Source organism: Sorex araneus, chromosome 3 (assembly GCF_027595985.1).
Source record: "Sorex araneus isolate mSorAra2 chromosome 3, mSorAra2.pri, whole genome shotgun sequence".
Taxonomy (NCBI): Eukaryota; Metazoa; Chordata; class Mammalia; order Eulipotyphla; family Soricidae; genus Sorex; species Sorex araneus.
Window position 1 is genome coordinate 154,290,505 of NC_073304.1, and position 27,334 is coordinate 154,317,838.

At 61.9% G+C, this 27,334-nt stretch overlaps 2 protein-coding genes across 6 annotated transcripts in view; one reads left to right on the forward strand and one right to left on the reverse strand.

Annotated features, from left to right (window-relative positions):
• Positions 1 to 4,008: 4,008 nt before the first annotated feature.
• Positions 4,009 to 24,126, forward strand: B3GAT1 (beta-1,3-glucuronyltransferase 1). Of its 5 annotated transcripts, none has more exons than XM_055132939.1 (8): positions 4,009 to 4,210; positions 14,545 to 14,676; positions 15,006 to 15,083; positions 15,224 to 15,370; positions 18,294 to 18,802; positions 19,116 to 19,412; positions 20,788 to 20,887; positions 22,764 to 24,126. In XM_055132939.1, the coding sequence occupies exons 2-7, from the start codon at positions 14,652 to 14,654 to the stop codon at positions 20,872 to 20,874; spliced, it is 1,143 nt and encodes a 380-aa protein (XP_054988914.1). In that variant the 5' UTR covers positions 4,009 to 4,210; positions 14,545 to 14,651; the 3' UTR covers positions 20,875 to 20,887; positions 22,764 to 24,126. The 5 variants fall into 5 exon arrangements, 4 of the variants coding, with proteins under 4 accessions (XP_054988914.1, XP_054988915.1, XP_054988917.1 ...); XM_055132941.1 differs by lacking the exon at positions 14,545 to 14,676 and adding an exon at positions 14,057 to 14,181 and having other exon boundaries at positions 4,093 to 4,210; XM_055132940.1 differs by lacking the exon at positions 14,545 to 14,676.
• Positions 24,127 to 25,465: 1,339 nt separating this feature from the next.
• The window catches only part of GLB1L2 (galactosidase beta 1 like 2), a 33,364-nt gene continuing 31,495 nt past the window's right edge, over positions 25,466 to 27,334 (reverse strand). The window contains exons 16-19 of the mRNA XM_004614164.2: positions 26,345 to 26,432; positions 26,158 to 26,266; positions 25,828 to 25,944; positions 25,466 to 25,687 (exon numbers count right to left, since the gene is read on the reverse strand). Of these exons, the coding sequence (XP_004614221.2) occupies positions 25,601 to 25,687; positions 25,828 to 25,944; positions 26,158 to 26,266; positions 26,345 to 26,432 (401 nt within the window). The 3' untranslated portion in view covers positions 25,466 to 25,600. The remainder of the gene's footprint in view (positions 25,688 to 25,827; positions 25,945 to 26,157; positions 26,267 to 26,344; positions 26,433 to 27,334) is intronic.

Below are 27,334 nucleotides of genomic sequence, written 5' to 3' on the forward strand. Positions count from 1 at the left end.
CCCTACATGCTATATCCCACCGAGGGAACCTACCACAGACCTCTGCGCACAGAGGGGGGAGGGGGAACTGAGGGAGCGTGGAAGGGGCAGAGGTGAGGGCACAGAGAGGCATGGGAAGGTCAAGGGGCACCTGGGGTCCCCCACTGCCCCCGTGAACATGAACAATGGTCTGAGTCTGCCTCTCAGCGCCCCCTCCGGAGCTCTGCCTGGCCTTGGCAGGCCTCCCTCAGCCACAGAGAAAACAAAGCGAAGCAGAAACTAGGTCAGAGAAAGCGGACAGAAGCAGCGGTGTCGCCCCTTCCTGCATCTGGGGGACTGGGAGGGCCAAGGAAGCAGGTCCCTGGTCAGAGGGCAAGCAGAGGACCTGAAGGGCCTCGCCACTCGCTTCTGGAAAGGAGCCATGAGTTGCCAGATGAAGGGGAGCCCCGATACTATGCAGGAGTAGACCCCCCAGGTGTATTTGTATTCGCAGGATTGTTTCCCGCCCACCCAGCAGATACACCCTGCTGAGGGACTGGTGCCCCTTTCCTGCCCTCTGAGTGTCAGCGCTCGCCAGGGGCGCCTGTGCCCATCACCTGTAGGGAGCACACCTGGGCTTTCCCAGGTGGGTCTGCAGAGTCCACTCCATGTCCCAGAGGGAGCAGCCTAGTATGGTGACCCCAGTAATTTTAGATTGCTGAGCACTGGGTCGCAGACTGGCCAGGAAGGAACTCTGCAGCTGGGCCATCTCCAGAGTGTGGAGCTGCAAGCGGTGCCCGGGACAAACCAGGAAGACACAGCTCCTGGGAACGGGGCCCAGGCAGAGGCGGGGAACTCCGATGGGAGTGGACGCCCGCTCCCCCAGAGTGACTCAGCGGGCGGCTGGAGGACATCAGGCCCCTCCGTGGCTGGCACGTTCACTTTGCAGATGGCTTGGTGAGACCTTCTGGGAGGTAGATTGGCGGGGGGTGGGGGGCGGGGGGGGCTAGGGTAGGGCCAGGACACTCCCGACCACCCCACTCAACCACCCACACTCAAACACGTCAGTGTGTGGGGTCTTACCCCACAGGATGCTTCAGCACAGGAGGGGCTGATTCAGGACAGGGGCACAACTAGGGGACAACTGCTCTCCCGGGACACTCAGGCTGCTCCGAGGCTGCAGTGAGGCCAGGTCAACCTGAGAGACAGATCCAGGAGCAGAAGGAAAGGACTCCCACAGAGCAGCGAGGCAGCAGGAATCCGGAGATCCGGAGCTGGGGAGAGACAGGGTGCATCATGTGGGCAGCAACACACCTCTGCACACACAGGTCAGGTGTGTGCAGAGTGCAGTTGTGTGTGCACGTGCAGGTGTGTACAGAGAAAGCAGCTGTGTGTGCAGGTGTGTACAGAAAGCAGCTGTGTGTGTCCATTCAGATGTGTACAGAGAGAGCTGTGTGTGTGTGTGCACGTGCAGGTATATACAGAGAGTGCAGTTGTGTGTATCCGTGCAGGTGTGTACAGAGAGAGCAGCTATGTGTATGTCTGTGTAGGTGTGTATGGAGATAGCAGCTGTGTGTGTCCATACAGGTATATACAGAGAGAGCAGCTGTGTGTGTCCATTCAGGTGTGTACAGAGAGCAGTGTGTGCGTGCACGTGCAGGTATGTACAGAGTGCAGCTGTGTGTAACCATGCAGGTATGTACAGAGTGCAGCTGTGTGTAACTGTGCAGGTGTGTACAGAGAGAGCAGCTGTGTCTGTGTACGTGTGTAGAGAGAGCATGTGTGCACTTCTTCCACATAGATGTGTTTATTTGTGTGCATCCATGCATGTCAGCCTCTGCCAAAACCCCTGTGGAAACTCAGGGCAGGCTGTCCTCTCTTCAGCATCTCCTCATGCTAATTTTTATCCCACATTTTTGTTTAAATTGGCTCTAAAATTAATATTCAAAAATCCGTAAACACAGCCTGGGGCCAAATCACAAGACAGGCCCTAGAAAGGGGCTTTATTAGCCCTATTGTTCCTGTGGAGCCAGGGAAGCCGCCTCCTCCCTCCGCTCAGCCCTTCCATCTGCGGGGCCAGCCCTGCCAGAGGCCCCACAGCTGCCGGGGAGCCCAGGTCTGCCTCAGGGAGTCCCTCCACAGAAGGGTCTTCTGAACACATGCACCCCCTGGACACAAGGAGCCTGAGCTCACCTGCGACCTGGCTCTGATCCCCGTCACCGGCACACCCCACACTGCCCTTTCCTGTCACCCGCACACCCCACTCTGCCCTGTCCTGTCACCCGCACACCCCACACTACCTGTCCCCACCACCTGCACATGGCACAGACCCCAGGTGGGTCTCAGCTTCCATGATGCCGAGAAGGGTCTAGTCCTTGCTGAGGGGCTACAGGCCTCTCCCCCACAGCCTCCAGGGAGGTGTCCAGGGGATTCTGCCTCTGTGAGGGCAAGACTTGGACAGCATAGGGGCCTGTGCAAAGGGCGGAGGGGTGCTGCCTAAGACTTCTCAGAAGCCCCCCTCAAGGCAGATTGGGAGTTCCAGTCACTCCGTGTCTGCCTTTCTCTGTGGTGAGGCTCCTTCCACACCGGGCTCTGCACCTGAAGGTGGGCCTCCAAGACCCTGCCGCCCCCACCACACTGCACCTGCACAGCAGGGCAAAAGGGCATGGAAAGAAGGGGTGCATGCGGGGAACAGTGGAAACCCAGAGGGGCCCAAGCATGCAGGGGGCCCTTGGGCCAGGCCCCGACTACCTGGCTGATGGAGTCAAGGGTGGTACAATTCTCCCAAACTGCAGAGGGAACAACTGTGCACATGCACCCCACATCCCTGACACACGAGTGTGCACCCCACATCCCTGACACATGCATGTACACCCCACATTCCTGACACTATGTGCACCCCACATCCCTGACATGCGGGTGTGAGGGTGTGCACCCCACGTCCCTGACACGCGGGTGTGAGGGTGTGCACCCCACGCCCCTGATACCCATCTGCACCCCTGTCCCTGACACCTTGTGTGACCCCCACATACCTTATGCCTCCATGTGTGCCCCAAAGGTCCTGACACCCACGTGTGCATCCAATATCCCTGATGCATGTGCATCCCAGCAATCATGGAATCCACCTGCACCTCACATTCCCAGATATCCTCCTTTGCACCCCAAAACTCCCACACAGAGGGGCCTGACTCATAGCCACCCTGCTGTCCCAGCACACACAAGCCTGGAGTCTCAGGGGTCTGTCCACCAGCTCCCCATCCCTCCAGTTACTGCCGCAACCCTCTCAGGATGGGGGAGGGATGGGGCTGTGCGCTGAGGGGTGAAGGGACACGCACAGACCATAAGCCCTTCACTCTGGGGCTCCCCAACAAGTGGCATCCCCCTGGGCCCTTCTGGGCCCTCCCAGCGGGCAGGTCCTGCCCCCAGCCCAGAGCCCTGAGGAACGGCCACCCCGCCCCCACGCCCCGCCCCTGCCCTCCGGGACAAAGATCCCCTGTAAGCACGGCCCGCAGCCGCTGGAGGAGGAGGGACGCGGGGGACGCGGGGCTTTGAGTCTCCAGCGACCCCGCCTCGCAGGGAGGGGACACGAGGAGGGACACGACGGGGGGGGGGGGGACGGTGCGGGGGACAGTGGGACACCAGCCTGAGGAGGGGTGCACGGGGCGGGGTGGAACACAAACTCAGCGGGCACACGAAAGGGGACGCCGCGGGGGTACAGAGCAGGGTGGGGGACCCCCGCGTGGCCGCCTCGGGCCCCGCCTGCGCTCTGCCGGGCCCCGACCCTCGCGCCGGGTCCCGCGGGCTGCGCGGGCGGGGGGCGGGGGCGGGGCGCGGTGGGGGCGGGGCGGGAGTCGCTGTCACCGTCGCGGCGGCACCGGCGCATCCGCCGCCGCCGAGGGGACTCCGCGGCCGCCCGCTCGGCTCCCGCCGCCCCTCTCGGCCCCGCGCGCCCCCGCGCGCCCCCCGCGCCGCCCGCGCCTCCCGCGCCGCCCGCCCGCGCGCTCCGGGCTCGGCCGCCGCCTCGCTGCGCCCCGAAGAGCGGCCGGGCCGGGGCGGCGGGGCCGGGGCCGCGCAGGGCGAAAGCGCGGGGCCCGCGGCCATGGAGGGGCCCCCGGGGGCCCGCAGCCCGGGAGCCCCCGCGGACCTAGGCGAGCGCGGCCCGGGCCGGCAGCCGGGGGGCGCCGGGGCCGGGGCGTAGGGGTGGCCGCCCGCGATGGACCACGCCGGGGACGCTCAGGACTCGCCGCCGCAGGTCAGTGCCCCGCGCCCGGCCGGTGCACGGAGCCCCTGCCCGCGCCCCCGCGGTCCCCTCGCCATGTCGTGCCGGTGCGTGCGTGCGCGCGTGTGCGCGGGTCTGTGTGTGCGGGAGTGTGAGTGTGCGCGCGGGTGTGTGTGCGTGAGCGCGGCGGGGGCAGCTGGAAGAGGGGCCGAGAACCCGGCGGGGCTGGGAGGCGCCGCCGCCCGCAGGACCCACACACAGCCCGGCGCTGCCCGCCCGCCTCGGCCGCCGCGTTGGAGCCGCGGGTGTCGCCGGTTCTCGGCTGCCTCGAACAATCGCTCCGCTCGGCGCTGCTCGGCTCTGCCCTCCCCGCGGGCCCCTCTCCAGCCCCAGCAGGTGGCTCTCCCGTGGCCCGAGCAGGAGTCGGGCCAGCACCCGGACACTCGCCTTTCAGCCGCTCATCCCTGGCTCCAAGGCTGCCGGCACTGGCAAGTTAACTCTCTTCAGGGGACCGGAGACCCGCAGCTCCACCGGGAGGCTGCGGGGCTGGGAGGAGGCAGGTGATGGAGGGTCCGTGGTACCTTCAGGAGGGGCATGAACGGGGCTGCAGCAGCTCCCCGGCTCCCCTGCTCTGGCTCAGGCCTGAGGTGGGAGTGAACAAGTTGAGAAAGGGGACTGCAGCCAGGAGGAAGCACAGGGTCTCACGGAGCCAGGAAAGGGGGCGACAGCCTGGCACCAGGCCACTGAGCCATGGGCTGCCTTTCACAACGGCTGCCTTTCACACATGACACACATGCACACACACTCGCACACAGCACACACTGACCCCCCGCACTGGTGAGCAGCGTCAGGCCCAGCCGTGCACTGTCCCGTGGGGTTCTTGCATAGAGGCTGGTGCTGGGGGTCTTGGGATCTTCAGTGCGCCAGAGGGGGCCTCTGTTGTGGGGTTCCCTGTATGGGTGCAAGTTGGGAACCTTAGCTGGCTCTGTGTGGCAGACATGGCTTAAAGGGACTGGGGAGGGATGCCTGTGCATGCCCCCTGGGACTCACTCTGAGCCAGGACGGGGAGCCAGGGCTCCATCCATCCTGGCAGGGGACTGGCACTCTAGAGCTTTCGGACATCTGTCACCTGCACCTCCTGCTCCCTTCTTCTGCTCAGGGACACACAGGTGCAGAGAGCCCCTCGTCCCTCCCCTTAGTCGCCTTCCCAGCCCAGAGTCAAGTCCCTCCAGGTGAGTGAAGCCCCCCCAAGACCCTCAGGGAAGTCTCCCTCTGCCCAGCATCTACGCAGTGTCCCCTAAGGGCCTTGCTCAGCCCCCTCCGTGGGAGCAAGGGGGCAGAGGGAGGCAGGGAGCTCTGGAGTTGGGAGCACAGGGCTCCACGGTGCAGGAGCAGAGCGACTGGTCAGCCCGCTCTGGGCCCCGTCTGCAGGGTTTGGCGTATGCCTGGAGTGTAGGCCGGTGGGCAGCTCTCATGGTGCTGGGCAGAATATGTCGCCCGTGCTCGTGACTCAGACCTCTGGAATAGGCTGGCTTTTCCCAACGTGGCACTGGGGTCAGCAGCGCTGGCTGCCCTGTGTGGGGGCAGGCCGGGCTCGAGGAGTCGGGGCAGCTTGGTTCACCTGGGCTGGAAGTGGGGGCTGCGCCAGCCAAGAGCCCTCCAGCGGGGCCGGGCAGAGGCCGAAGAGCAGCTGAGAGGGTGACGCTGGGGCCTAGTGGCTGTTCGGAGGGCCCCGGAGCCCCATGTGGGGTGGGGTCCATCCTGAGGTCCCCAGGCTTGCTGTGGTCCTCAGTGAAGCAGCTGAGTTTCTTGGGGAGGGGGTCCCTGATCCTGATGAGCTAGGGAGCGGGGCTCACAGGAACACAGGGGCAGGCTTTGGGGTTTGCGAGGAGTCCCATTCCAGGTCCCTCATCCATCCCCCCAGAACCTCTCTGGGGAGCCCAGCCTGGGGAAGGTACGAACGACCTGCCTCCTGCACCCCAGGCCTCCAGGCAGTCTCGGGGCCCCTGCAGAGGAGTGTGGAGTGTGCTCAGCTGCGGGCGTGCAGGCTCCCTCCTAACTCGGGGAGAAGCCCACAGCCCTGGTTCCTTCCAGGCCCAGGAGGCAGGGGCCCCGTTTATGGCACTCAGTGACCATTGATTCCATGCCAGCTGTCTGTGTCCATGTCCTCCTGGAGTCAGGGTGGTGCTAGAGTCAGAGGGGGCCGTCACCTGGCCTCCCCAATCTCTCCGCTCCTGCCCCCGCACCCCACACTCTGTGTGGTCATTTCTCTGTCTGCTCGAGGCCTGCCCAGGCCCCTGGACCTGCCTTCCTCAGCACAGTCCTGAGGCCCCTCGGGGAACGTGTCCGTGTCTAATGAGCGGTCCTCGCCCTCGCCGCAGTTTGCGGGGTGGTCCAGAGAATCAGGAGACTCCCACATAGTCCAGAGCCGGGCAGTGGACAGGCTGAGCTCACGCAGGACCCTGTTCTCTGGTACAGCCCAGGGCTGGCATCCCAGGCACAGGGCCAGCGCTGGACACAGAACCCTCCAATAATAATCCACAATCAGGGTTTCTATTTGCTTCGGGAGGGTTATGTGGGTTGCTGGTTTTGCTTTATTTTTTTTTTTTGCAGCCACAGCAAATTTACTTTTCTAATGAGGTCCAGCTCAAGCCAATATTAAAATGAGCCAGTGCTTCCTGGGTACGCAGGCTGGCAGCGAGGCGGGCAGCCTCCAGCCAAGGGCCTGCAGGAATTAGGGCCTCGCCACCACACAGCCCCCAGGTGGAGAACCTGCATGGCCCCAAATGATCTTCCCACATGCAGGTTCTTGGGTCCTGCAGTCAGTGATGGAGCCCAAGGGTGGGGTGGGGACACAGAGGAAGCAATAGTCGTCCCAGATCTAGAAGGCTGAGACCGTGTGGGACCCGGCTGCAGACAGGGGACCTGGCATTGATTGCTGCAGGCACCTTCTCCGCCGAGTCTCCACCGCCTCCTTTATCGGCTGCTGGATCGAGTAAGTGTCTCTCCCAGCTCAGCTCTCAGCTGTTCCTTTCAACCCCTGCAGCTCCCCTGCCCCGTGGCAGCCCTCGGCCAGGTCAGGAGCACAGACCCAGAAGGTTCTGTGGGCTGGAGACCAGAGGCATCACCACCGTCTGGTACAGAGCTGGCCGGCAGTGAGGAAGTCCTGAGGTTTCTTGTTTTGTTTCTGAGTTGTTTTTTTGTTTGCTTGCTTGGGGGCCACACATGGCAATGCTCAAGGGTTACTACTGGCTTTGCACTTAAAATTACTCCTGGCAGTGCTCAGGGGACCATATGGAATGCTGGAGATTGAACCCATGTCAGTTACATGTAACACAAGTGCCCTCTCCACTGTACTATCACTCTGGCCCCAAAAATTCTTGCTGCTTACTGTTAGGGGCCCCCAGGATCATGTATGGGGACTATGACAACACATCAATATGTAAATAGTAAGCCATATTCTTTCTAATGTATTGTTTTTAGCTTATTTTTGGTTTGGAGGCCATACCTGGTAATGTTCAGGGACTGCTCCTGACTTAGTGCTCACAGGATAACTGATGGCGTTCTGGAGACTTGAATCCAGGTTTCCTGCTTGCAAAGTCTGTACCCAGCCCTTGGAGCTTCTCACCAGCCCCCATAAACATTCTTATTATAAATGATGATTCCTATTTCTGCCGTGTGGCCCAGGAAACATTTCTCCCCTTCTCACCAGTCTGCAGCTGAAAATGAGTCGAAAATCACCTCTCTCCCTCTCTCTCTCTCTCTCTCTCTCTCTCTCTCTCTCTCTCTCTCTCTCCCTCTGCCTCTCTCTCTCCCTCTCTCTCTCCCTCTTCCTGCTTTCTCTCCCTTCCTCTCTCTCGCTCTCTCTCCTCTCCTCTCTCTCTCCATCTCACCCTCCCTACCCACCTCCTGAATTTGGCTGTGTGATCTTGGGGCATGACTTAACTTCTCTGGGTCTCAGCTCTGCCCTCTCCAAAACAGGACAAGAGCTTGTGTGTGAGTTGCTGTGAGTCGCCGTTAATCAATGTTCTCTGTTCATTTATTTCACCAGCCACAGAGCTGGTGCTGATGGAGCGGCCGCCTGTATGCTCAGCACGCAGCCAGGGGCAGGGGTGTTTGAGATCAGCCTTCACTCACATCTGTCTCCCGAAGGCTCGTTTCTTTGCCTGGGGTGTGAGTGTGGCTGTCACTCATCCTGCTTGCCCCTGAGATGAGATTAAGGATGAGTACCCACCCTTGGGCTGGCATGGCAGAGGGAGAGATGCGGGAACTCCTCTCCTTGGCTCTGTCCTCAGCGAAGAGCAGTTCCTTGGGCTTCCTTGCTGAGCGGAGGTGGAGCAGGGCGTGTGGGCCGGATGGGCTCCCCTACCTCCAGTCCGAGGACAGAGAGCCAGGAGGCCACCGTGAGCCCAGCAGGGCATCCTGGAGGGGGCAGGACATGAGGGCAGGTCCTGGCTGCTGTCATTGTGCAGGAGCCCACAGGGCAGCTAAGCACCAGGTTCCACCCCAACACCGCAGGGTCCCCGGCACTGCCCAGAGCCTTGGCCACAGCGGAGTGTGGTGATAACAAGGCAACCAAATCTGATCCCGTGGAGGAGCAGGAGCCACGGGGGAAATCCCTGCTAAAGCACCGTCCCCCAGGGCTCTCTGCAGACACGGCCTGGGGCAAGACCTCAGGCTGCCCCACCCACACAGCCCCAGTGCCCATCGAGGGCCCCAGGCTGGGACGACCCTTCTCTGTCCACCCCTCCAGGCGGGCAGCCCGAAGGAGGCATAAACGGAGCTGTCACTGGGGCCTCTGTCCCACAGGGCCCAGCGTGAGTCAGCCACCCCGACCCCCGTGCCCCCTGAGGGGAGTGTGCTCCGCCTGCCCACCCTGGGACTGGACCTCAACTCTCCGTGTGCCGCCCAGGCCCACCCCAGCAGCACCCCGGAGGGACAGGACTGTCCCCAGCAGGGGCGGGCAGGCACTGCGCTGAGCTGACAGACGCCTCCCAGGCGCTGTATTTCCTCTCCCGTCAGAGGGTTCCCGAGTCAGGCTGAAGCGCTGCCCGCCTAACTCACCACCTGTCGATATTAACTTCTCCCTCCCGTAAATCTCTCTCCGAGGACGGTGCCAGCTGCTCTCGCACTGCACCCCTCCCCAGGCCATGGCCCAAGACACAGACTGCCGTATGCGCACATGTGCACCCTCACGTGTTTATATGTGAATGCACATACATCACTGTGTTTACATATGTGTATGGATACACCCTCACGTGTTTGCACATGTGCAAGTGTGTACACACCCTCACATCTGTGCTTACATGTACATATGTTCATGAACGAACCCGCACACCTGGGTCTTCACATGCATGCATGCATTCACTCATACGTGTTTATTTATGTGTGTGTGCATGTACATGGCACCCTTACATCTACCTATGTGTTTGCATGTGAGTGTATGCACACAAGCACCCTCACATCTGCATATTCACATCTCCACCTCTGTTCTTGTGTGTGGGGGCATTCTCATATTTGCTGGTCTGTGGGTCTCATCCCCCTGGGCAGGTGCCCACGCACTGTGCTCGCATGTCTGTGTGCCGGTCACATGTGTCCACATGTGTGGTGCGTGAACTCCTCCGCTGTTCCTGGAGGCCCCTGGGCAGCCCCTGAGCTGTGCTTCCCAGGTTTGTTCAGCAAGTGGAGACTCATGGGCCAGCAGGGGGCATCCCAGCTCCTGGAAAGCTCACACAGGTGTGTCCACCCTGCAGCAGGGAAGCCTACTCACCCCTGCCTGCTCACCCTCCCTACTCACCCCTGCCTGCTCACCCTCCCTACTCACCCATGCCTACTCACCCCTCCCTACCCACTCCTGCCTGTTCACCCCTCCCTACTCACCCCTGCCTGCTTACCCCTCCTTAGTCACCCCTCCCTGCCTGCTCACCCCTCCCCGCTTACCCCTCCCCACTCACCCATCTTTGCTTGCTCACCCCTCCCCCACTTGTCCCTCCCTACTCACCCCTTCCTGTCTGCTCTCCCCTCCTGCCCTCTCACTCCTCACTACCTATTCCCCTGTCCTACCAGCTCACCCTTCCCTACAGTGTCTGAGCCCTTGAGACAGTCAGTCTCTCTGCTGAGCTTCATAACAGTTATTTTTAAAATGACACGTCATGGGGCAGTATAGTGCATAAGGTGCTTGTTCTGTGTGAAGCTGACATGGGTTTGAACTTCGGCTCCCCATCTGGTATCCAAAGCCCCACTAGGAGTGATACCTGGGCACAGAGGCAGGAGCACGCCCTGAGCATCGTTTTGAGTGGGGCCCCAAAGCAGAGAACCATGCCACACAAACCAGGCTGTGTCAACTAATTGCTTTTGTTTGGTGACCTGCGGGCCCATCTGCAGTGCTTAGAACATTAGACCCATAGGTCCTCTGTTTGGGCCTAACAGTGCTCAGGAGCCTGTGGGGGTCAGCCGGGCCTATGTGTAAGACATGAGCCCACACGCCCTTCCTGGGTCCACCGCCCCACACTCACCTTCTCTGCAGATCCCAGGTGTGAGGGGAGCATCTCCACCCTGAGAGCTGGACGCGTCGCATCAGTCACTGCACCGATGCCTCTGACCACCCCCCTGCCCCCAGGGCCCCCACATCCCTCCCGTCTCAGGACCAACCCCTCAGTCTGCCTGGCCTTTCCTGAGGGTCACTTCCTGCAGGCCCCATCAGGCCAGCCAGGGCTGCTCCTGCAGGACGAGTCCAGACCAGCGCAGTCGAGGCTGTGAGCTGCCCCCGCCTTATGGGCCCTAAGACCAGGCCGGGGAGCTAAGAGCAGCCACCAGGGTTCTCACTAGGCAGCCTGCTGGGCCCAGGAGGGACCCCTGGCCAGTCCTACAGAGGAACACCCTGTTCCAAACCCCCACCCTCAGAAGTCAGACCCCCACACCCCAGCCCCTGTGTGTGCGCCCCTGCATTTGCTATTCCCGCACCAGACTTCATGTGGGGTGGGGGACACTGAGGCAGAGGTGGGAGGTGCTGGGCTGGGGGACCAGGCAGGGTGCAGGCAGCTGCACAGTTCTGTCCAGAGCAGCAGCACTGCTGGCGGCAGCTGGGGGCACCCTGAATCTGGCCCTGTCTGAGGCTGGAGGCCACACCCCACTTGACTGGTTGGAGGGGGGGATCTGGGAGAGCAGGGGAGGGGGCAGGAGCCGGGACCCCTCGAGCCGTCCTGAGGGCGCCGGTTTGCTCTGATGCAGAGTCCTAAGCCAGAGGGGCAGAGTGAGGCGCAGCTCCAGGCCTGGGGATAGGCTCTGAGCCCTGGGATGTGTCCACACAGCTCTGCCCCGCCCCCCAGACCCATACAGAGGGGAGCGGATAGGCCGCTGCTGGAGGACGGTGCAGTCACCTTGGCTGTGCCACGTGGGCACCAGACCACAGAAGGGCTGTACAAGTTTGCGCTGCTGATGGGGAAACTGAGGCCCAGAACTCCCTGCTACTGTGGGTGTGGAGCAGGAAGGTGACAGGCTGCACCCGCCCCTCTCTGGCTCTCTGACCATCGACCACAACGGGACAGAGTAAGGTCCAGCTGGGCCACACTACCAGGCAGCTGGGGACAGTGACAACCTGGCATCTGTCCTCACTTCCACTTTACAGGCAGGGAGATACCAGCCACCGACTCAGGGCCACTTTCCCCACGGCCCATGTGTGGGGCCTGCGAGGGGTCACACGGCACCCGGCCCTGCTGAGGGCAGAGGACCCGCTGACCCCCTGTGGTGACCCCATGGGGACCTGGTTCCCTGCACCAGGGTGGGGGTGGGTGTCAGGATCTGAAGATAGGCCTCAATTCCAAGCCTCGGGAGCCAGGAACACCAGTGTGTCACTCACGGGCCCCCTGGACTCTGGCCAGCACCCAGGACCAAACCCCACACTCAGTTCTGACCAACTCACCCTCCCAGACCCGTTTCTGAAAAACCCAAAGGGAAAGGAGAGGGTGGAGCCCAGAGCAGCACCAGGCTGCATGTTCTGCCGCCGCTGGGCTGAGAGAACACGCGTGAAAGGCCCCTTTGTGCCATCCTGCCTGGCACGCAGCCCGCCTCCTGCTCAAGCCGAGAGCGAGCACCAGCCGGGCGAGGTGGGAGCTCCTGGCCTCACTTCCGGGCTGGAGCCCCAGGAGTGCCAGCAGGCATGGACAGCGTGGCTGCCCGCAGGGCCCTGGGCAGCTGGGTGGGCAGAGACAGGCCGGAGCAAGGGGCAGGGGAGGCGGGGAGCTGCAGTATGGGTGTTGAGGACACACTGGGTATTGAGGCCCAGCAGAGTCCAATGCCACCGTGAGTGGTCACTGATTCCACTACCTGGACCTCCCCCTTTTCTCCTCGGCCTGTAAGCCTCAGCACCCCACCCCACCCCCATGCCACATGCAGGACATCCATGCCTCCAGCTGTGACCGGGGCCTGGGGACCCACAGAAGACTGACTGGCCTTCAGAGAGACGAGGTTGGCGGGCCCATGTGGGGCTGGCATGCCCAGGCGGGGGCACCTCACCCTGCTTCTAGGAGGCGCCCCGTAATGGCTGGAGGCTGGGTGCCTGAGAGTGCTGGGGGTGTGGCATGGAGAGGGCTGAGACTGTTCATCCTGCACGGGCCTGGGGGCAGGGGACCATGCAGTGTCCACGCTGCTGGACTCGGACGGGCAGTAACTGCAGGGGACCGTGCAGGGTCCACACTGCTGGAACTGGGTGGCAGTGACTGGCCCCGGCTTGGCAGCCTGGCAGGGTCTAACCAGAGTGGCAGTGGGCAGCAGAACCAGCGCAGGCCCCAGCTCCCCTCTCAGAGGGGCCGTCTGGGCCCCAGAGCCTGGGCAGCTTTGCTCCATGATCTGCTTCCCACACCCCAGGGGCGCTTATGCCAGGCTTGAGGCACCCACCCCCAGCCTCCACCCCCCACCGGGCTCAGGCTCCCACAGGACAGAAGCTGTTTGTTCCCCGCCTGCTGCTCGCCCTCCCCTCCCCCTCCCTGCCACCCTCCTGGAGGCTGAGAGCCGCAGTTCTCTGGACACGGGGGGGGGGGGGGGGGGGCAGTCATCCTGGGCCGGCCGTGCTGGCTCCCCATGCACCCCTTCTTCCTTGAGCAAAGGCGGGGCCACATGGGCACTGTGTGGGCAGGGTGGGGCTGCTCCCTGCAGGCAGACCCCAGCAAACTGGGCATGGCCTATAGTATCAGCCTGCCTCCCGGCCCTCACACCCCGCCCCCCCTTAGCCTATAACCCTAGTAATCTCTACACCCATACCCCTGCCCTACTTATTCTGCCCCCCATTCCCTATGCCCACATCCCTTCCCTACTCACCCATACCCTCCGCACCCCTCTCCAGCTCACCTCTTCCCCACACTCCTGCCCCACTCACCTCTGCCACACACTCCTGCCCCACTCACCTCTGCCCACATACCCCCCTCACCTCTGTATTGCTCTCATCTCCCCCACAGCACCCCCTGCTGGCCAGCAGGCTTCCTCCGGGGCTGGGGCTCTGCACTGCTTCTTAACTGCCGGGTAATTAGCTCTGAGCTGCTCGTATGCTTATAATAGCCTCCATTAAAGTTATGGGGTTTTCAAGCATAATGGCTTCCAGAGTAATTAATGCACAACTGGGTTTATTGCTAAGTTTATTTTTAGAGCTTTCGCCCTCAACCCCCCTGTCATGTATGTTTTGTCCAGAATGCCAGGAGGGATCAGAACATAGCCTGACCCAGCTGGGGGCACCCCTCTGGAGCTGACACCCCAGATGGGGGTGGGTCTGGGGAGGAGGGCGTCCTGGGTGCAGCGCCAGACCTGGAGCCTGGAGTCACCCCTTGCTCCTGAGGGGGTGCACTCGCCCACACCCACTGGGGATGGACATGCGCACATCTTCCTAAGGGACTGGACATGGGATGGACAGGCCCACACCCACCTGGCCCCTCCTCCACTGAGCCTGCTTGAGATGAAGGGCTGAGGCCACCCCAAAAGCTCCGCACAGGCCAGCCTCCTGTCCTTGTCCTCAGGTGAGCCTGAGGTCCCCTGCGGAGTGTGGCTGAGGCTCTCTAGGCTGTGTCCCCTGGGGTGCCACTCTACTTCCCGAGGGGTCACACCTGCTTGGAGAGAGGAAAAGCCTGTCAGCCATGAAAAGCTTGTCCTGGGCCCAGGGACAGTTCTGAGGGGGTTCAGCAACCATGTGACCAGGAAAACGGGAGGGAGGCCCAGGGTGGTGGCAGCGTGTGGAGGACATGGGCACCTTCGGGCCGATGCCCAGCCCCGAGCCCCGTCCTGTCCATGTCCCACCGAATCTCTGACTCACAGAACGGGACACTGGCTCATTTCCTGCCAGGCCCAGCCTAGAGCCGTTTGTTTGTCCTCACCCAATGCAGCTGACTCCTCCATCCAGCCATCCAGGTGGCAGAAGGACAATCGCAGGAGTGACCTGTGGAGCATAAGCAGTCTACACAGCACGCACCACCCATGTCTATTCCAAGACATGCCGGGCTCTACGCATATGGCAGGTGCCGCCCGCGTCTGCCCTGGGTCTGTGCCAGGCACTGTGTATACAGCAGGCGCCGCCCATGAGCCTCTGGCTGGTGCATCTAAACCTGTGTTGTGTCCTGCTGGTTCTGGGGCACCAGCACTGTGGCCATGTGGACAGAGGTCACAGCTGGGGAGGCTCAGATGCAGGACCCGGGACAGGCAGGGCCCAGGGGGACAGAGGCAGAGGCAGGAGACAGAGGCAGGACCCAGGGGACAGAGACACCGCAGGATGCGGCTGGCCAGCAGCAGCCCCTGCAGAGCGTCCCCCAGGCCCCTGCCAGCCCCTGCCCCCCATGCTCTCTTGCAGGTGCTCTCCTCACCGGGCTCCTGACCGCCCTCCACAGCCCCGCACCCTGCCGGCCCCGCAGACCTGCTTCGGCAATGGGTGGGTTGTGAGCGCGCGGGCCTGCTGGCCGCCCTCGGCTCCCCAGCCCCCCCACGCTGGCCGGCAGGGCCCATTTCTGTTCTTTTCTCCCCTGTGCTGCTGCGGGCCTGGCACCCCTCTCCCGACCTGCCGCTGCTCAGGGAATGAGGAGCTGTGGACCCAGCCAGCTGTGGAGATGCCGAAGAGACGGGACATCCTGGCCATCGTCCTCATCGTCCTACCCTGGACACTACTCATCACTGTCTGGCACCAGAGCACCATCGCGCCGCTGCTGGCTGGACATAGGGGTGAGCCCTGCCAACCTGGTCCTTCTTCTCACTCATGGCAGGGTGGAGGAGCCCTGGGGAATGACACAGCCCTCGGGAGGTGACATGTGCTGCTGCGGGATAGAAGGCTCCAGGCAGACCCAGGGCCCAGCAGGATACTGAACTGTCACCCCCGGGCCTGACCTTGCCCTGCTCAGGAGGGTATATGCAAGGCCAGAGACCGCTGGGCAGGCTGAGCGTGTCCCCAGCAGCACAGGGTGCCCCGAACAGCCCTGGACACAGCTGGAGTCACCCTGGGGGCTGCTCAGTGGTGAGCGGACAACAGAAGCACAGGCCGGATGGAAAGGAAGGTGAGAACAGGGCTGAGGCCCAGCCCTGGGCCCCGGGCAGCCCAGAGCTCTGCCCTTCTCCAAATGGCCTTTCCCGCTGACACCCCAGGACTGTCCAGAGGCCGCCACTACCCTGCCCCTAACTCCTTAGTTCCTGTCATGTGGTGCCCCTCCTTCTAATTTACTCATGCACACACACTGGCAGGCACACATATTACACATGTACACACAGGCAGGTGCACACAATGCACACACAGGCAGGTACACACACATGCATACACACAGGCAGGCATATAGGAACTTAGGAACACACAGGCACATGCATGTACACAGAGATGGGCATACATGCACATGTATACAGACATAGGCAGGCATATACTCACACACATGTATACACAGGCAGACATACACATACATGCATGCACACAGGCAAACACATATGCTAGTACACACAGGCAGGTGCACATACATGCATACACACAGATAGGCACACAGACAGGCATATAAGTACATACATGCACACATAGGCAGGTGTACACTCACACATGCATATCCACAGGCAGGCACATGTGCACATGCACACATGCAGATGCACACACATGTATACATGCACAGACATGCATATATACAGGAAGATACACATGCATACACATAGGCTGGCACACATACATACACAGGCACACACATACATACACAGGCACGCATACCTGCACATAAGGTGTGCAGGCACACATATATACACATATGCATACACAATATGCATGCACATGCACAGAGACATATATGCATACATATAGAAATACACGCGCACACATGCACACACAGACCCAACACCCCAGAGCCCCAGTCCCCCTTGCAATGTGCTGGGTTGCTGTGGAGCAGGACAGTCTGGGGACCCCAGTGAGCTGGACCCCGGCATGCTACATCCAGGAAGCTCAGTTGGTGGAGGCTGCTCCCTGCAGTGACCTTCTGGTCCTCTCCACACCCCTCCCAGTCCCCACCGCTCCTGCTAGACACTGCTTCCAGGAAACCCTCCTAAGGGAGTCGAAGCATCTCCGCCCAATCCAGTCTGTCACTTGAAGCTGCAGAAAGTGCCTCAGAAACGTCTGGCATCAGACCTTCAGCCCAGTGCAAGGCGGAATAGCCTGTCTCCCTGGAGCACGCCAAGAGGGACTGGAGAGTGAAAAGAAGTCAGGGGCTCCCACTGGTGGGTTTCTGACACCCCCAAACCCCACAGAGGTCAGGGGAGAGTCATTGGGGAGGAGGAGCCCCACGTGACTAGTTCAGGGAGCCCTTCCACAGGTCAGGACTGGCTCTCTCTCTTTTTCCCGCTTTGGTTTCCGAGGCATCCCAGAGGGCAGGACAAGTGAGCCCTGCGTCCTGGGCAGTACTTAGGAGTCCCCCATGTCCTGAGAGGCACCCATGAGCCTCCTGCGTCCTGGGCAGCACCCATGAGTCCCCCGCATCCTGGGAAGTACCCATGAGCCCCCCATGTTCTGGGAAGTACCCACGAGGCCCATGTCCTGTCCGTCACCCCAGCTCCAGCCTACTTGTCCCAACCCGGTTCCCTGGCTGCCGTGCCACAAGCAGCCATTCCAGGGCTGACAACAGTGAGGAGGGTGGGGGATAGATGGACAGTGTCACCCACACCTCAGGGACTGCTCCACCGGCCCTCCCTGTGTGTGTGTGTGGGGGGGGGGGGTGGGGGGTGAGGCTGGAGCAGGGCTCCCTTCCATGTAAGCCAAAGACAGATCCTCCTTTGGTGGCTGTGGTCTCTGGCACTGACTCGCTGGCCAGTTTGGCCAGTTTGGTACGTTAGAGGTGTTAACCGCAGCATGTCACAGCACTTGCAGTGACTGGGGCACCCCCATGAGTACCCAAGTCAGTGAGTTACAGAGCTGGAGGGTCCCAGCCCATGTCCAGGCCTGTCCCTGCCTCTTCCCCTCCCATAGAGACCACAGGGCCTGTCCTTCAGACTTTCCAGACCTCGGGGACCCTTTCTCCCCTGACCAGGACTTGGACTCCCAAGAGCGTATCAGGAGCCAGGCCAGGATGGTCACACGCTGCCCTGCTGCCTCCAGGAAGGAAAGGGGCCTCTTAGCCACGCTGCATGCCACCAAAGGCCACAAGACAGTGTGTACCCCATGGTCTCAAGATAGGGGGGCTCCACAGTGAGCACCAGGTACAATGAGTCTCAGAGGTGACCACAAGCATGTCCAGAAAGTGCAGCTCAGGAGACCCGAGGAAGCCAGCAGGTCTGGGCCCCTTTCCTCTCTGTGCCAAGTAGGAATTTCCAATACCACATTCGAGCCAGGGACGGAAATGCTCTCGCAAAAGCCAGGGAGGAAACGAAGTGAACAAAGAGCTGGGACCTGCAGATGGTTCTGCCACGGGTGCATGAGACCCTTGTCATACCAGACCCCGCCAGCTGTGGGAAGCAGGGCTGCCATCTCCGAGAGCAGGGGAGATGAAGGCTATGTCTGTCTCGGGGTAGCGGGGGACAATCTGTGGCCATGGCAGGCTGCACCTCCACAGGGAGAGGGAGAGGGCTGCCTGCCGGGGCCCTGCAGAACTGAGGCCAGTGCTCTCCCTCCCTCCTGCCCTCACCCTGGCAGGTGACGCCGGCGATCCCCGACGCGACGTTCCCCCAGGCGCGGACCCCAGGGAGTACTGCATGTCGGACCGTGACATCGTGGAGGTGGTGCGCACCGAGTACGTGTATACGCGGCCCCCGCCGTGGTCAGACACGCTGCCCACCATCCACGTGGTGACGCCCACCTACAGCCGTCCAGTGCAGAAGGCGGAGCTGACGCGCCTGGCGCACACGCTCTTGCACGTGCCCAACGTCCACTGGCTGGTGGTGGAGGATGCGCCGCGCCGCACAGCACTGACCGCGCGCCTCCTGCGCGACACGGGCCTCAACTACACACACCTGCACGTGGAGACGCCGCGCAACTACAAGCTGCATGGGGACACGCACGACCCGCGCATCCCGCGAGGCACCATGCAGCGCAACCTGGCGCTGCGCTGGCTGCGGGAGACGTTCCCGCGCAACGCCAGCCAGCCCGGAGTCGTGTACTTCGCCGACGACGACAACACCTACAGCCTGGAGCTCTTCGAGGAGGTGGGGGCTGCACAGAGGCAGGTCGCGGGCGGGGCCGGCAGGGCAGTTCCCCCACGGGTCCGACAACCGCCCCAACTGGGGCCAAAGCGTAGAGGCCGGGCGGGCACCGCACCCGGCAGTCCTGGGGCTCCCTGGGCAGGTTTCGGGTCCTTCCTAGTGCCCCGGGATATGGGGCGCGGGGTGCTGACCAGCGTGGGAGCAGGCTCTTTCCAAGGCCGTCCTGGGGGGCACTTGCGCAGAGCCCCCGCCCCCCAAGGCACCGGTCTGCGGGACTCTGACCCGGTCGGTGCCCTGACCCCTACCCCGCTTGCAGATGCGCAGCACCCGCAGGGTGTCCGTGTGGCCCGTGGCCTTCGTGGGCGGCCTCCGGTACGAAGCGCCGCGCGTGAACGGGGCGGGGAAGGTGGTTGGCTGGAAGACGGTGTTCGACCCGCACCGGCCCTTCGCCATCGACATGGCGGGCTTCGCTGTGAACCTGCGGCTGATCCTGCAGCGCAGCCAGGCCTACTTCAAGCTGCGGGGCGTGAAGGGCGGCTACCAGGAGAGCAGCCTGCTGCGAGAGCTGGTCACGCTCAGCGACCTGGAGCCCAAGGCCGCCAACTGCACCAAGGTGAGCGGCCACTGTGGCCCTATAAGGCGGGAGAAGAGAGAGAAGGGGAAAGGGGCCCTGAGTTGACTCCTCCACCCCCCAACAGCCCCTAGGTGGTCAGCAAAGCATAGTTGGGGTGCTGGTACTCCAAGGGCTGTGCTCCATGGGGTTTATGGCCAACACACACGCTTGGAGGCATATTGAGGGGGAGGGGTCGTTGGTTATGCAGGAGGTCAGATCCCTCTGGGACCCTCTGCTCCAGGAAAATCTGTAGGCTTTGCTGGTTAGAGGAGCCACTTAGAGCCGCTGCCACCTCCTGGGTCCCCAATGTCAGACACAGAGACTGGGGGGCTGTTACACACAGAGACAGGAAGACTGTTACACACGGAGACTGGGGGCTGTTCCACACGAAGACTGAGGGGCTGCTACACACGGAGACCGGGGGGCGGCTACACACGGAGACCGGGGGTGGTTCCGCACAGAGATGGGGGTTGTTGGGCTGTTGCAGCAACAAGGAGACTTCTGGAGACACTCCGGACCCCTGTGAGCTGGCCTCAGCATGGTGCCCTTTCTGGGCGCTCATTCCTGTCCCCAGTGTGCCCCTCGCTTCCACTGGGGCCCAGTGATCGCCAGCTACCATGCTTGGCCCTGGGCCCCTGCTTGTGGCAGCTAATCCTTCTTTATGTTTTGGGTTTTGTTTTTAATACTCATGCCCAGCGGTGCTCAGGGACTACTTTTGGCTCTGTGTTCAGAAGTTGCTCTTGGCAGTGCTCAGGGGACCACGCAGTGCTGGGGATCAAACCCGGGCAAAGCCACAATCCCTGTCCACTAACCCTCAGTCACAACCCTCAGTCCCCTTGCGGGGACAATGTTTCTCTCCTCATACCCAGCCCAGCTGGATGCCACCAAGCAGTCTGGCCACCAGGCAGGGCATGAGTCCCCGTGGAGAGACTCTGCTGAAACCCATGTCTCCAGACACATCTGCCCAATTTTTTTCAGGGGATGGTCGTGAGGGTGCAGGCACCCCACCCCTGAGTTAACAGGGGTCAGAGCAGCAACCCTAGGGGCTCTGCCCAGCTGTCCCCACATATTCCAGGGCCCCTGTTGCAGCCAGAGCCTTGGCCTGGGCCCAGCGGTTGCGTGGCTGAGCACTGAACAGTCTGCTTAGCCCTCTGTGCACAGCAACCAGTGAACAGGGTGGAGGAACCCCGAGGAGCTGCAGGGGAGCAGGGGGCGTCATGTTACTGCCTGGGCTCCCAGTAGATGCTGGAATTCAGGAGAATTCAGGAGAATCGTGAGAACGAGGGGCAGGTCGTGGGAGGAACCAGACATATCTGCCCTGGTGGGCAGGAAGCACGCAGGGAGACGCCCATGGCCTGTGCTTCTGCGCACTCAGATCCTGGTGTGGCACACGCGGACAGAAAAGCCCATGCTGGTGAACGAGGGCAGAAAGGGCTTCACAGACATCACAGTGGAGATCTGAGCCCTGGAAGCAGGTACAGCCTGGGTGGCTGGGGCGGGGCTAGTGTGGGAGGGAGGGGCTACTTTGTGGTGGGCGGGGCTAGTGTGGGAGGGAGGGGCTACTTTCTGGTGGATGGGGCTAGTGTGGGAGGGAGGGGCTACTTTGTGGTGGATGGGGCTAGTGTGGGAAGGAGGAGCTACTTTGTGGTGGGTGGGATAGTGTAAGGGGAGGGGCTACTTTGTGGTGGGCGGGGCTAGTGTGGGAGGGAGGGGCTACTTTGTGGAGGGTGGGGCTAGTGTGGGAAGGAGGAGCTACTTTGTGGTGGGTGGGATAGTGTAAGGGGAGGGGCTACTTTGTGGTGGGCGGGGCTGGAGTGGGAGAAAGGCCCACCCCCGTGAGGACGGGGCTGGACAGTGAGGGCAGGGCCAGGCAGCAGGGGCAGAGTGGGATGGGGCTGGCCAGGGCCAGTGCCAGGTGGCCTCGGTAGAAATCGGCTGCTTTTCGTTTTCCAAGACTTTGAGCACCTCGTGGCTCGGTGCTCAGACCATACAATTTGGACTCCCACCCGGGCTCCCACATGCAAGCCTTGCACTCAGCCCTTGAAGTCACCTCCCCTCAATGCCTTTGTGGGGAATGGCAGATAGGGCTGGAGGAGGAGCCGAGCGCGGAAGCCAACGCCCCCTACTTGGCCAGCTGGGAAGACCCCCTTCCAGAGCCCTCCTTGAGGAGCAGAGCAGGGCACTTTGGTGTAGATGCTCGCAGTCCTTCCTCCCGGGCCTGCTGGTCAGGCTGGGGTGCTGGCACTGCATCAGCACTCTAGAGTGAGGCTGTCTCAGTGGTGACCTGTGGCCAGTGTGAGACCCAAGCCCCGACTGGCCCCCACTGCACCCTCCCTTCTCTGATTATAAAATGGCTGAGAGCAAGGCTTGTGTAGTCAGTATTTTTTTTCCCTCACTGCATTTGTTTTTGAGCTACAGTTAGTGGTGTTCAGGAACTGCTCCTGGTTTAGTGCTCTGGGATTGAACCCAGGCTGTGTACATGCACTCAAGCATTTAGAACTACTTCCCGAACACAATTGGGTTTTTGTTGTTGTTGTTGTTTTGGTTTTTGGCCCGACCCAGCACAGCTCCGGGATCCCTCCTGATGGGCTCGGGGGACTATATGCAGTGCCAGGAATCGAACCAGGGTTGGCGTGTCAGGGCGAGCACCCTCCCTGCCATATTATCTCTGCCTCCCTTCTCCCAGCCCCGCCCCACTGCCTGCCACTCAGTCATCAAGCTTTTGAATGTTGGGTGCCCGGACTCCATCCAGGGCCTCACACTCACTGCGCCACCCCGACCACGTGTTCCCACTTTTCTCTGAGTCCTGGAAGCCCTCGCTAGAAGCTGGTCCAGGAGGTGCCTGTTGCCGAGCTAGAAAGGCGCCTGCTGAGCGGTGCTGGGCACTAGGGGCCCAGAACGGCCCAGACTTTCTCTGCTCACATGGGAACACGCTTCACCACACAAAGCTTGCAGCGTTGATTCCGTCTGGGAGATTGGTTTGTGAGCCTCACGGCATGTCTGCATGTCAGCTCTTTGCATTTAGGGAAAAAAAAAAACACGTCTGGCGTGAGGTCTACAGTTATGTGGGGAGACCTGGGTCCACTCCTACCTGTCCAGTATCTGCTGCCCAGTGCCTGTCGGACCACACTGGCTTGTTTTGTCTCCTCCATTAGCAGCTAAGGGGGTGGGGTGCTGCCCGGAGGTGGGGGTGCTACCAGTACCTGCCACCCCCACCCCCATGAGGGACTCCAGGACCACAGTATGTGGCTCAAGCGCAGACCCCCCAGCTCTGCCAGGTGTGGGCCCAGAAGAGAATGAGGGACCCCACGGGGGCGTGGCCTGACTGTCCCCTCCCTCTGCTTCCCACAGGAGCTGCCCTCAGGCCCTGCTCCTGGCGCCCCAGGAAAGGTCGTCACACTCTGCTGTTCTGGGAGCTTCCCAGCTCCATCTCCTGTGCACAAGGCCCCAGAGCACCGCTGGGTGCGGGCCCTGTCGAAAAGGAAATGAAATTAAAGTGAAAATGTCCCAGAGAAAGCCCAGCCTGATGCCAGGAGAGAGACAAGGACTCAAGCAGAGACGCTGTCACGCGGGGAGAGATCCTGCTGGCCGGCCTGCCGTGCTGGGTGCTACCGCCTGTCTGTGGGTGACAGGCTGCAGGGGCCGGAAGGCCAGCCTGGCACCCTCCCACCTAGGACACCGGGCCAGGGCATTTGAGGGAGCAGAGGGCACACCCAGCGAGCTTCCCCCAGCTGACCTGGGTCCTGCGTCCAGAGCAGAATCTGGCTGGCCTTGACCCGCCTTGACCCAGAGCGCAGTCTTGCAGGAGCCCCAGGTCCTGGTGGGAGCGACCCCCTTCTCGGCCCCACACCCCAAAAGCGTGTTCCTTGCTTGGGGAGGAGGGAAGCAGGAGCTGATCTCCCCCAGCCTTCCCAGGGGTGGGGAGGGGGCTCGCAAAAACCACTGTGGGCCAGGAAGGGGCAGAGGCGGGGTGCAGGGCAAGCCTATGATCCTGCCTGCCCGGGGAGGTGCTGGATGCGGGCCGGGCTAGGTGCCGGACATGAGCACCACACACCGCACAGAAATCATCTTTCCAGCTGCAAAACCGGGCGGAAATCTCTGGGGCGGCGCTCGGCCCGCTGCGCCCCCTGGTGGCTGATCGCTGCGCCCGCAGTCGGAAGCACAATTTCTCTCCTGGTGGACAGGCCACGGCAGCAGACTTCCCTTAAAACGGCCGCTCACCGCCCCTGTACCTCCTCACCAGGGCTAAACCCACCGGGGGTCAAGACCAGCGCAGAGACCTGCTTTTCCTGCCTGCGGGAGATGGGAGCCCTGGGACGGGACTCCCGAGAAAGGGCCGGAGCGGGCGCCCCCTGTCCACGGGACTCCCGCATAGCAGCCTGGATGCAGCCCAAACACGGGGCTGCATGCAGGAAACGCACCCCGGGGGTGCTGTTTCCCCTTGTTTTTATTTGGGGGACGCCCGTGCTAGTTCAGTTCTCCCCTAACTCCCTTAGCTGCATGAGTATTTATTTATAACTAGGGCCCGTGGCAGCTCGGCTCCCCGCTGGGTTAGGGCTTGGTCCCTACTCCCCGCCCGGGGCCCCTGCCCTGTTCCTGCGCAGGGTGAGGCCAGGTCCTGGGTGTGGGCAGGTCAGGGGCCAGCAGGTCTGTTTTAACTGTGTTTAATTTGTTTTGGAGATTAAAAGTTGGATATGGTTTTTAACAGCCCTAACCCCCCTCACGCCTGACTTCTTCACTGCCCACTGCACTGCCCACCGGACCTCGCCACATCTCCCACTGTCCCCAGGGCAGAGGGGCAGAACGGGCTAGCCCCTCTGGCTGTGGAGGGTGCCCGTGCGCCCATGCAGGGGCCACGTGATGATGGAGGGAAACCCTGTGTGGCCACAGGGGGCCCTGTCTGGCTGTGGGGGGTCCCCTTTGTGGCTGTGGAGGCCCCATGTGGTGGAGGGGGTGCGGCATGTGACTGTGGAGGTGGAGAGAGTGCCCATGGGGTCCCCGTGTGGCCAAGCACAACAGAGGGTCTCCTGGGGGGGGGGCTCTAGTGGTCCCTGACATCTGCAGGAGCAGAAGGCTGGGAAAGGTGGGAGGTGGGCAGGACCCCCAATAGGAGCACCAAGGCTAAGCAGGAATCCGTTTGGAACCGTCTGCTTGGGGGTCCAGCACAGGGCTGGTGAGGGTGGACATGAGGGTGTCTGAAGACTTGGGGTGTGGGGAGTCACACCCTAGAAAAGAACTGTCTATTCCAGGGAGATGGGCACCCTGATAGTCCCCAGGACCAGAGCTGCTCCTGTAGGCCCTGAACACCCCCAGCCTGGAAAAACACCCAGGTCCGGAAATCCCCCCGAAAAACTCCTCTAGGCCTAGAACCGCCTCCAGACCATGATCTCAGCTAGCACCCCACAGCTGTCCCCACAGCTCATGGCGAGAGGTCACAGCCCTGGCAGGTCAGCTGAGGGCTCTGGCCAGGTCCAGAAGTGAAGAATCAGTGAAGAATGATCCCCAAGCCTTGCCTTGCTCCCCCTTGCCTTGCTCCCCGGAATTCTCTCCTCTCCAGGGTACTCCCCACCCAGGGCCCTCCAGATCCCACCCAGCTCATCTCTGGCTGGGTGCACAGGACAGACCCCAGAGGCTGCCAACGTGGCTTTATTGCAGTTCACGGAAGTCCAAGCGCAATCACTGCACCCATCCCATGAGCCCCACCGCTGTGAAAGTGGGGTGCTGCCGGGTCCACGGGCGTGACCACGCCCACACCTGCCCTTTTCCCACAGCACCCTGGAGGGCGGGGCTCCTGCGAAGGGGTGCCCTCCTGTCCCCCCAAGCACCCCGAAACCCTCCTGGAGGCGCCAGTCCGAGGGTCCCTGCTACTCCTGCTGGGCGGTGCCCTCAGATGCTGGTAGAAGGGAAGGAAGTGGGGTGAGTGTTGGTGGGTGGGGGGCACCACCAGGACCAAGCCCACGAGGGTGAGGCAGTGCCCTGTTTCAGAAATGTGGAGGGGCCTCGTGGGCAAAGCGGACTGGAGCAGACAGGGCTGGGCTATCAGCTGCCTGCCTGAGCTCCAGGGGGCTCCCCCTCCCCCCGTGGACCTGCCCCTCCTCCTCCCAAGCCCAGAAAGGCGGGTCCCCAGCGGTGAGCTGGGCATCTGCGGGTCTTCCTCTAGACGCCAGTCAGAAGCATGGCAGACTGGCTCAGCTGACGTACTGCATCCTGCCCAGGTGCGGGGTCTCAGAGAACAGCACCACGGAGCCGGCCAGCTTCTCCTCGAAGACCACCAGCTGCAGAAAGGCCGCCAGTCGGGGCCCACGAGGGTTGCAGAGAAGGGAGGGGCCCAGCCCTGCCCCCAACCGCCTCCCAGGGAAACCCGGGTCGCAGGGGGAGGGTCCCGGGGTGGGGACAGGCTGACCAGTGCTCCCACCTGGTTGGAACCCCGATATAACCAGGGCCCTGGGAGGTACAGGGTCTTCTGGGGCCCGACGTTCCAATAGCGCCCCAGGTTTTGGCCATTCACGAATACGACCCCCTTCTCCCAGTTCTGTCAAGAGGTGTGGGGGGGTCTGTCAGCCACTGGGGTCGCCCAATAGAAGGGGGTGTTCCGGAACCCAGCTCTCAGCCTCCCAGGCAGGGCCCCCAGACTTGGCTGCAACTCAGGGGTGCACCCTGAGAAGGGCACTGGGGGTCCTCCTAGCCCCCCACCCCTGTAGGGAGGCCATTCAGGGGGACTGGACACGGGTGGCTGGGGCCCCACCTCCAGCATCACGAAACTGTCAGAGGGAGGCATCAGGACGGTGACGGACCCAATGAAGAAGGCAGGCAAGATGGGCACCTCAGGCACACGGGTCCACTTCTTGCTGAACCTAGGGACAGGGGGAAGACAGGCCGTCGCAGTGGGAACCACCCTGAGTGGGCCAGGCGCTATGCAGTGGGGCACCCACCTGGGGAATAACTCCTTCTTCATTTCCAGGCTGTAGATTCTGAATTTTTTCAGGGGAGAATGATTGAGAGAGACATTTCCGATGATGCCTGTGGGAAGGACGCCAGGAGCTAGGAAGTAAACCACTGAGCAGGGGACAGACCTGATGTCAGCCATGCACAGACATGGAACTTTCTAGAAAGCTCCAGCAAGGCTCTCTCCTGACGCATACACCACTCAGGGGTGAGGCTGCAGTGTACCAGCTCTTCCCCAGCAGCCCCCAAGGGACACCGAGAACGAGTCAAACCGACTTTGCCAAGCCAGGACTCATAGGGAAGGCCATTCCTATGGCCGAAGGCACCCTTGGGCTCTCTGTAAGGGGGCCGCATCCCCAGGAGCTGAGCCCGTGAGGCAGAAAGTCAAGAAAGAGTCCCAGCGCTCCCAGACTAAACGGACGGAAGGAGCCGGACAGGGACTTTCTGGGAGTCGAGACAGATTTTCACTGTGTGAAAATACACGGGGGCCTGGGGGTGGTGCCTGGGGCTTGGCACCGCTCCTGCTGCCAACCCACTACAGCGGGAAGCACACTCTGCCAGCAGGCGGGGGGAGGCTGAACCCCACCATGGGCCCAGGGAGTGGACAGACAGGCGAGAGCCGAGAGACGGGAGGCTGGAAGGTTCCAGAAACTGCTCTGAGACCGTTCCTGAGGCGCCTGAAGCCCAGTGCACATAAAACTCAAGTTCCCTCATCCCAATGGCCAGTCAGAACCCCATCTCCTCGCCAGTCAGGCATCTGTCTGTCCTTCATTCTACATCAGCCCAAAACCACCACCAGTGACAGATAAGAAAGGCACGGTGGTTCTAAGAGAAAAGGCGGAGGAGGTCAGGAAAGAGTAAGATGAGTCTGTCCCACAGAAGAGAGAGTTGAGGATATCCCACAGGAAAGAGACAAGAATATCTCACAGGGAAGAGATGAGGATATCCCACACAAGAGAGATGAGGATACCCCACAG

Coding starts and splice junctions, on each gene's coding strand:
- B3GAT1 (XM_055132939.1), top strand. CDS start 14,652: ATGCCGGGCTCTACGCATATGGCAG. Junction 15,084..15,223: donor CAGACCTGCTTCGGCAATGG/GTGGGTTGTGAG, acceptor GCCGCTGCTCAG/GGAATGAGGAGCTGTGGACC. Junction 19,413..20,787: donor AGGCCGCCAACTGCACCAAG/GTGAGCGGCCAC, acceptor CTGCGCACTCAG/ATCCTGGTGTGGCACACGCG.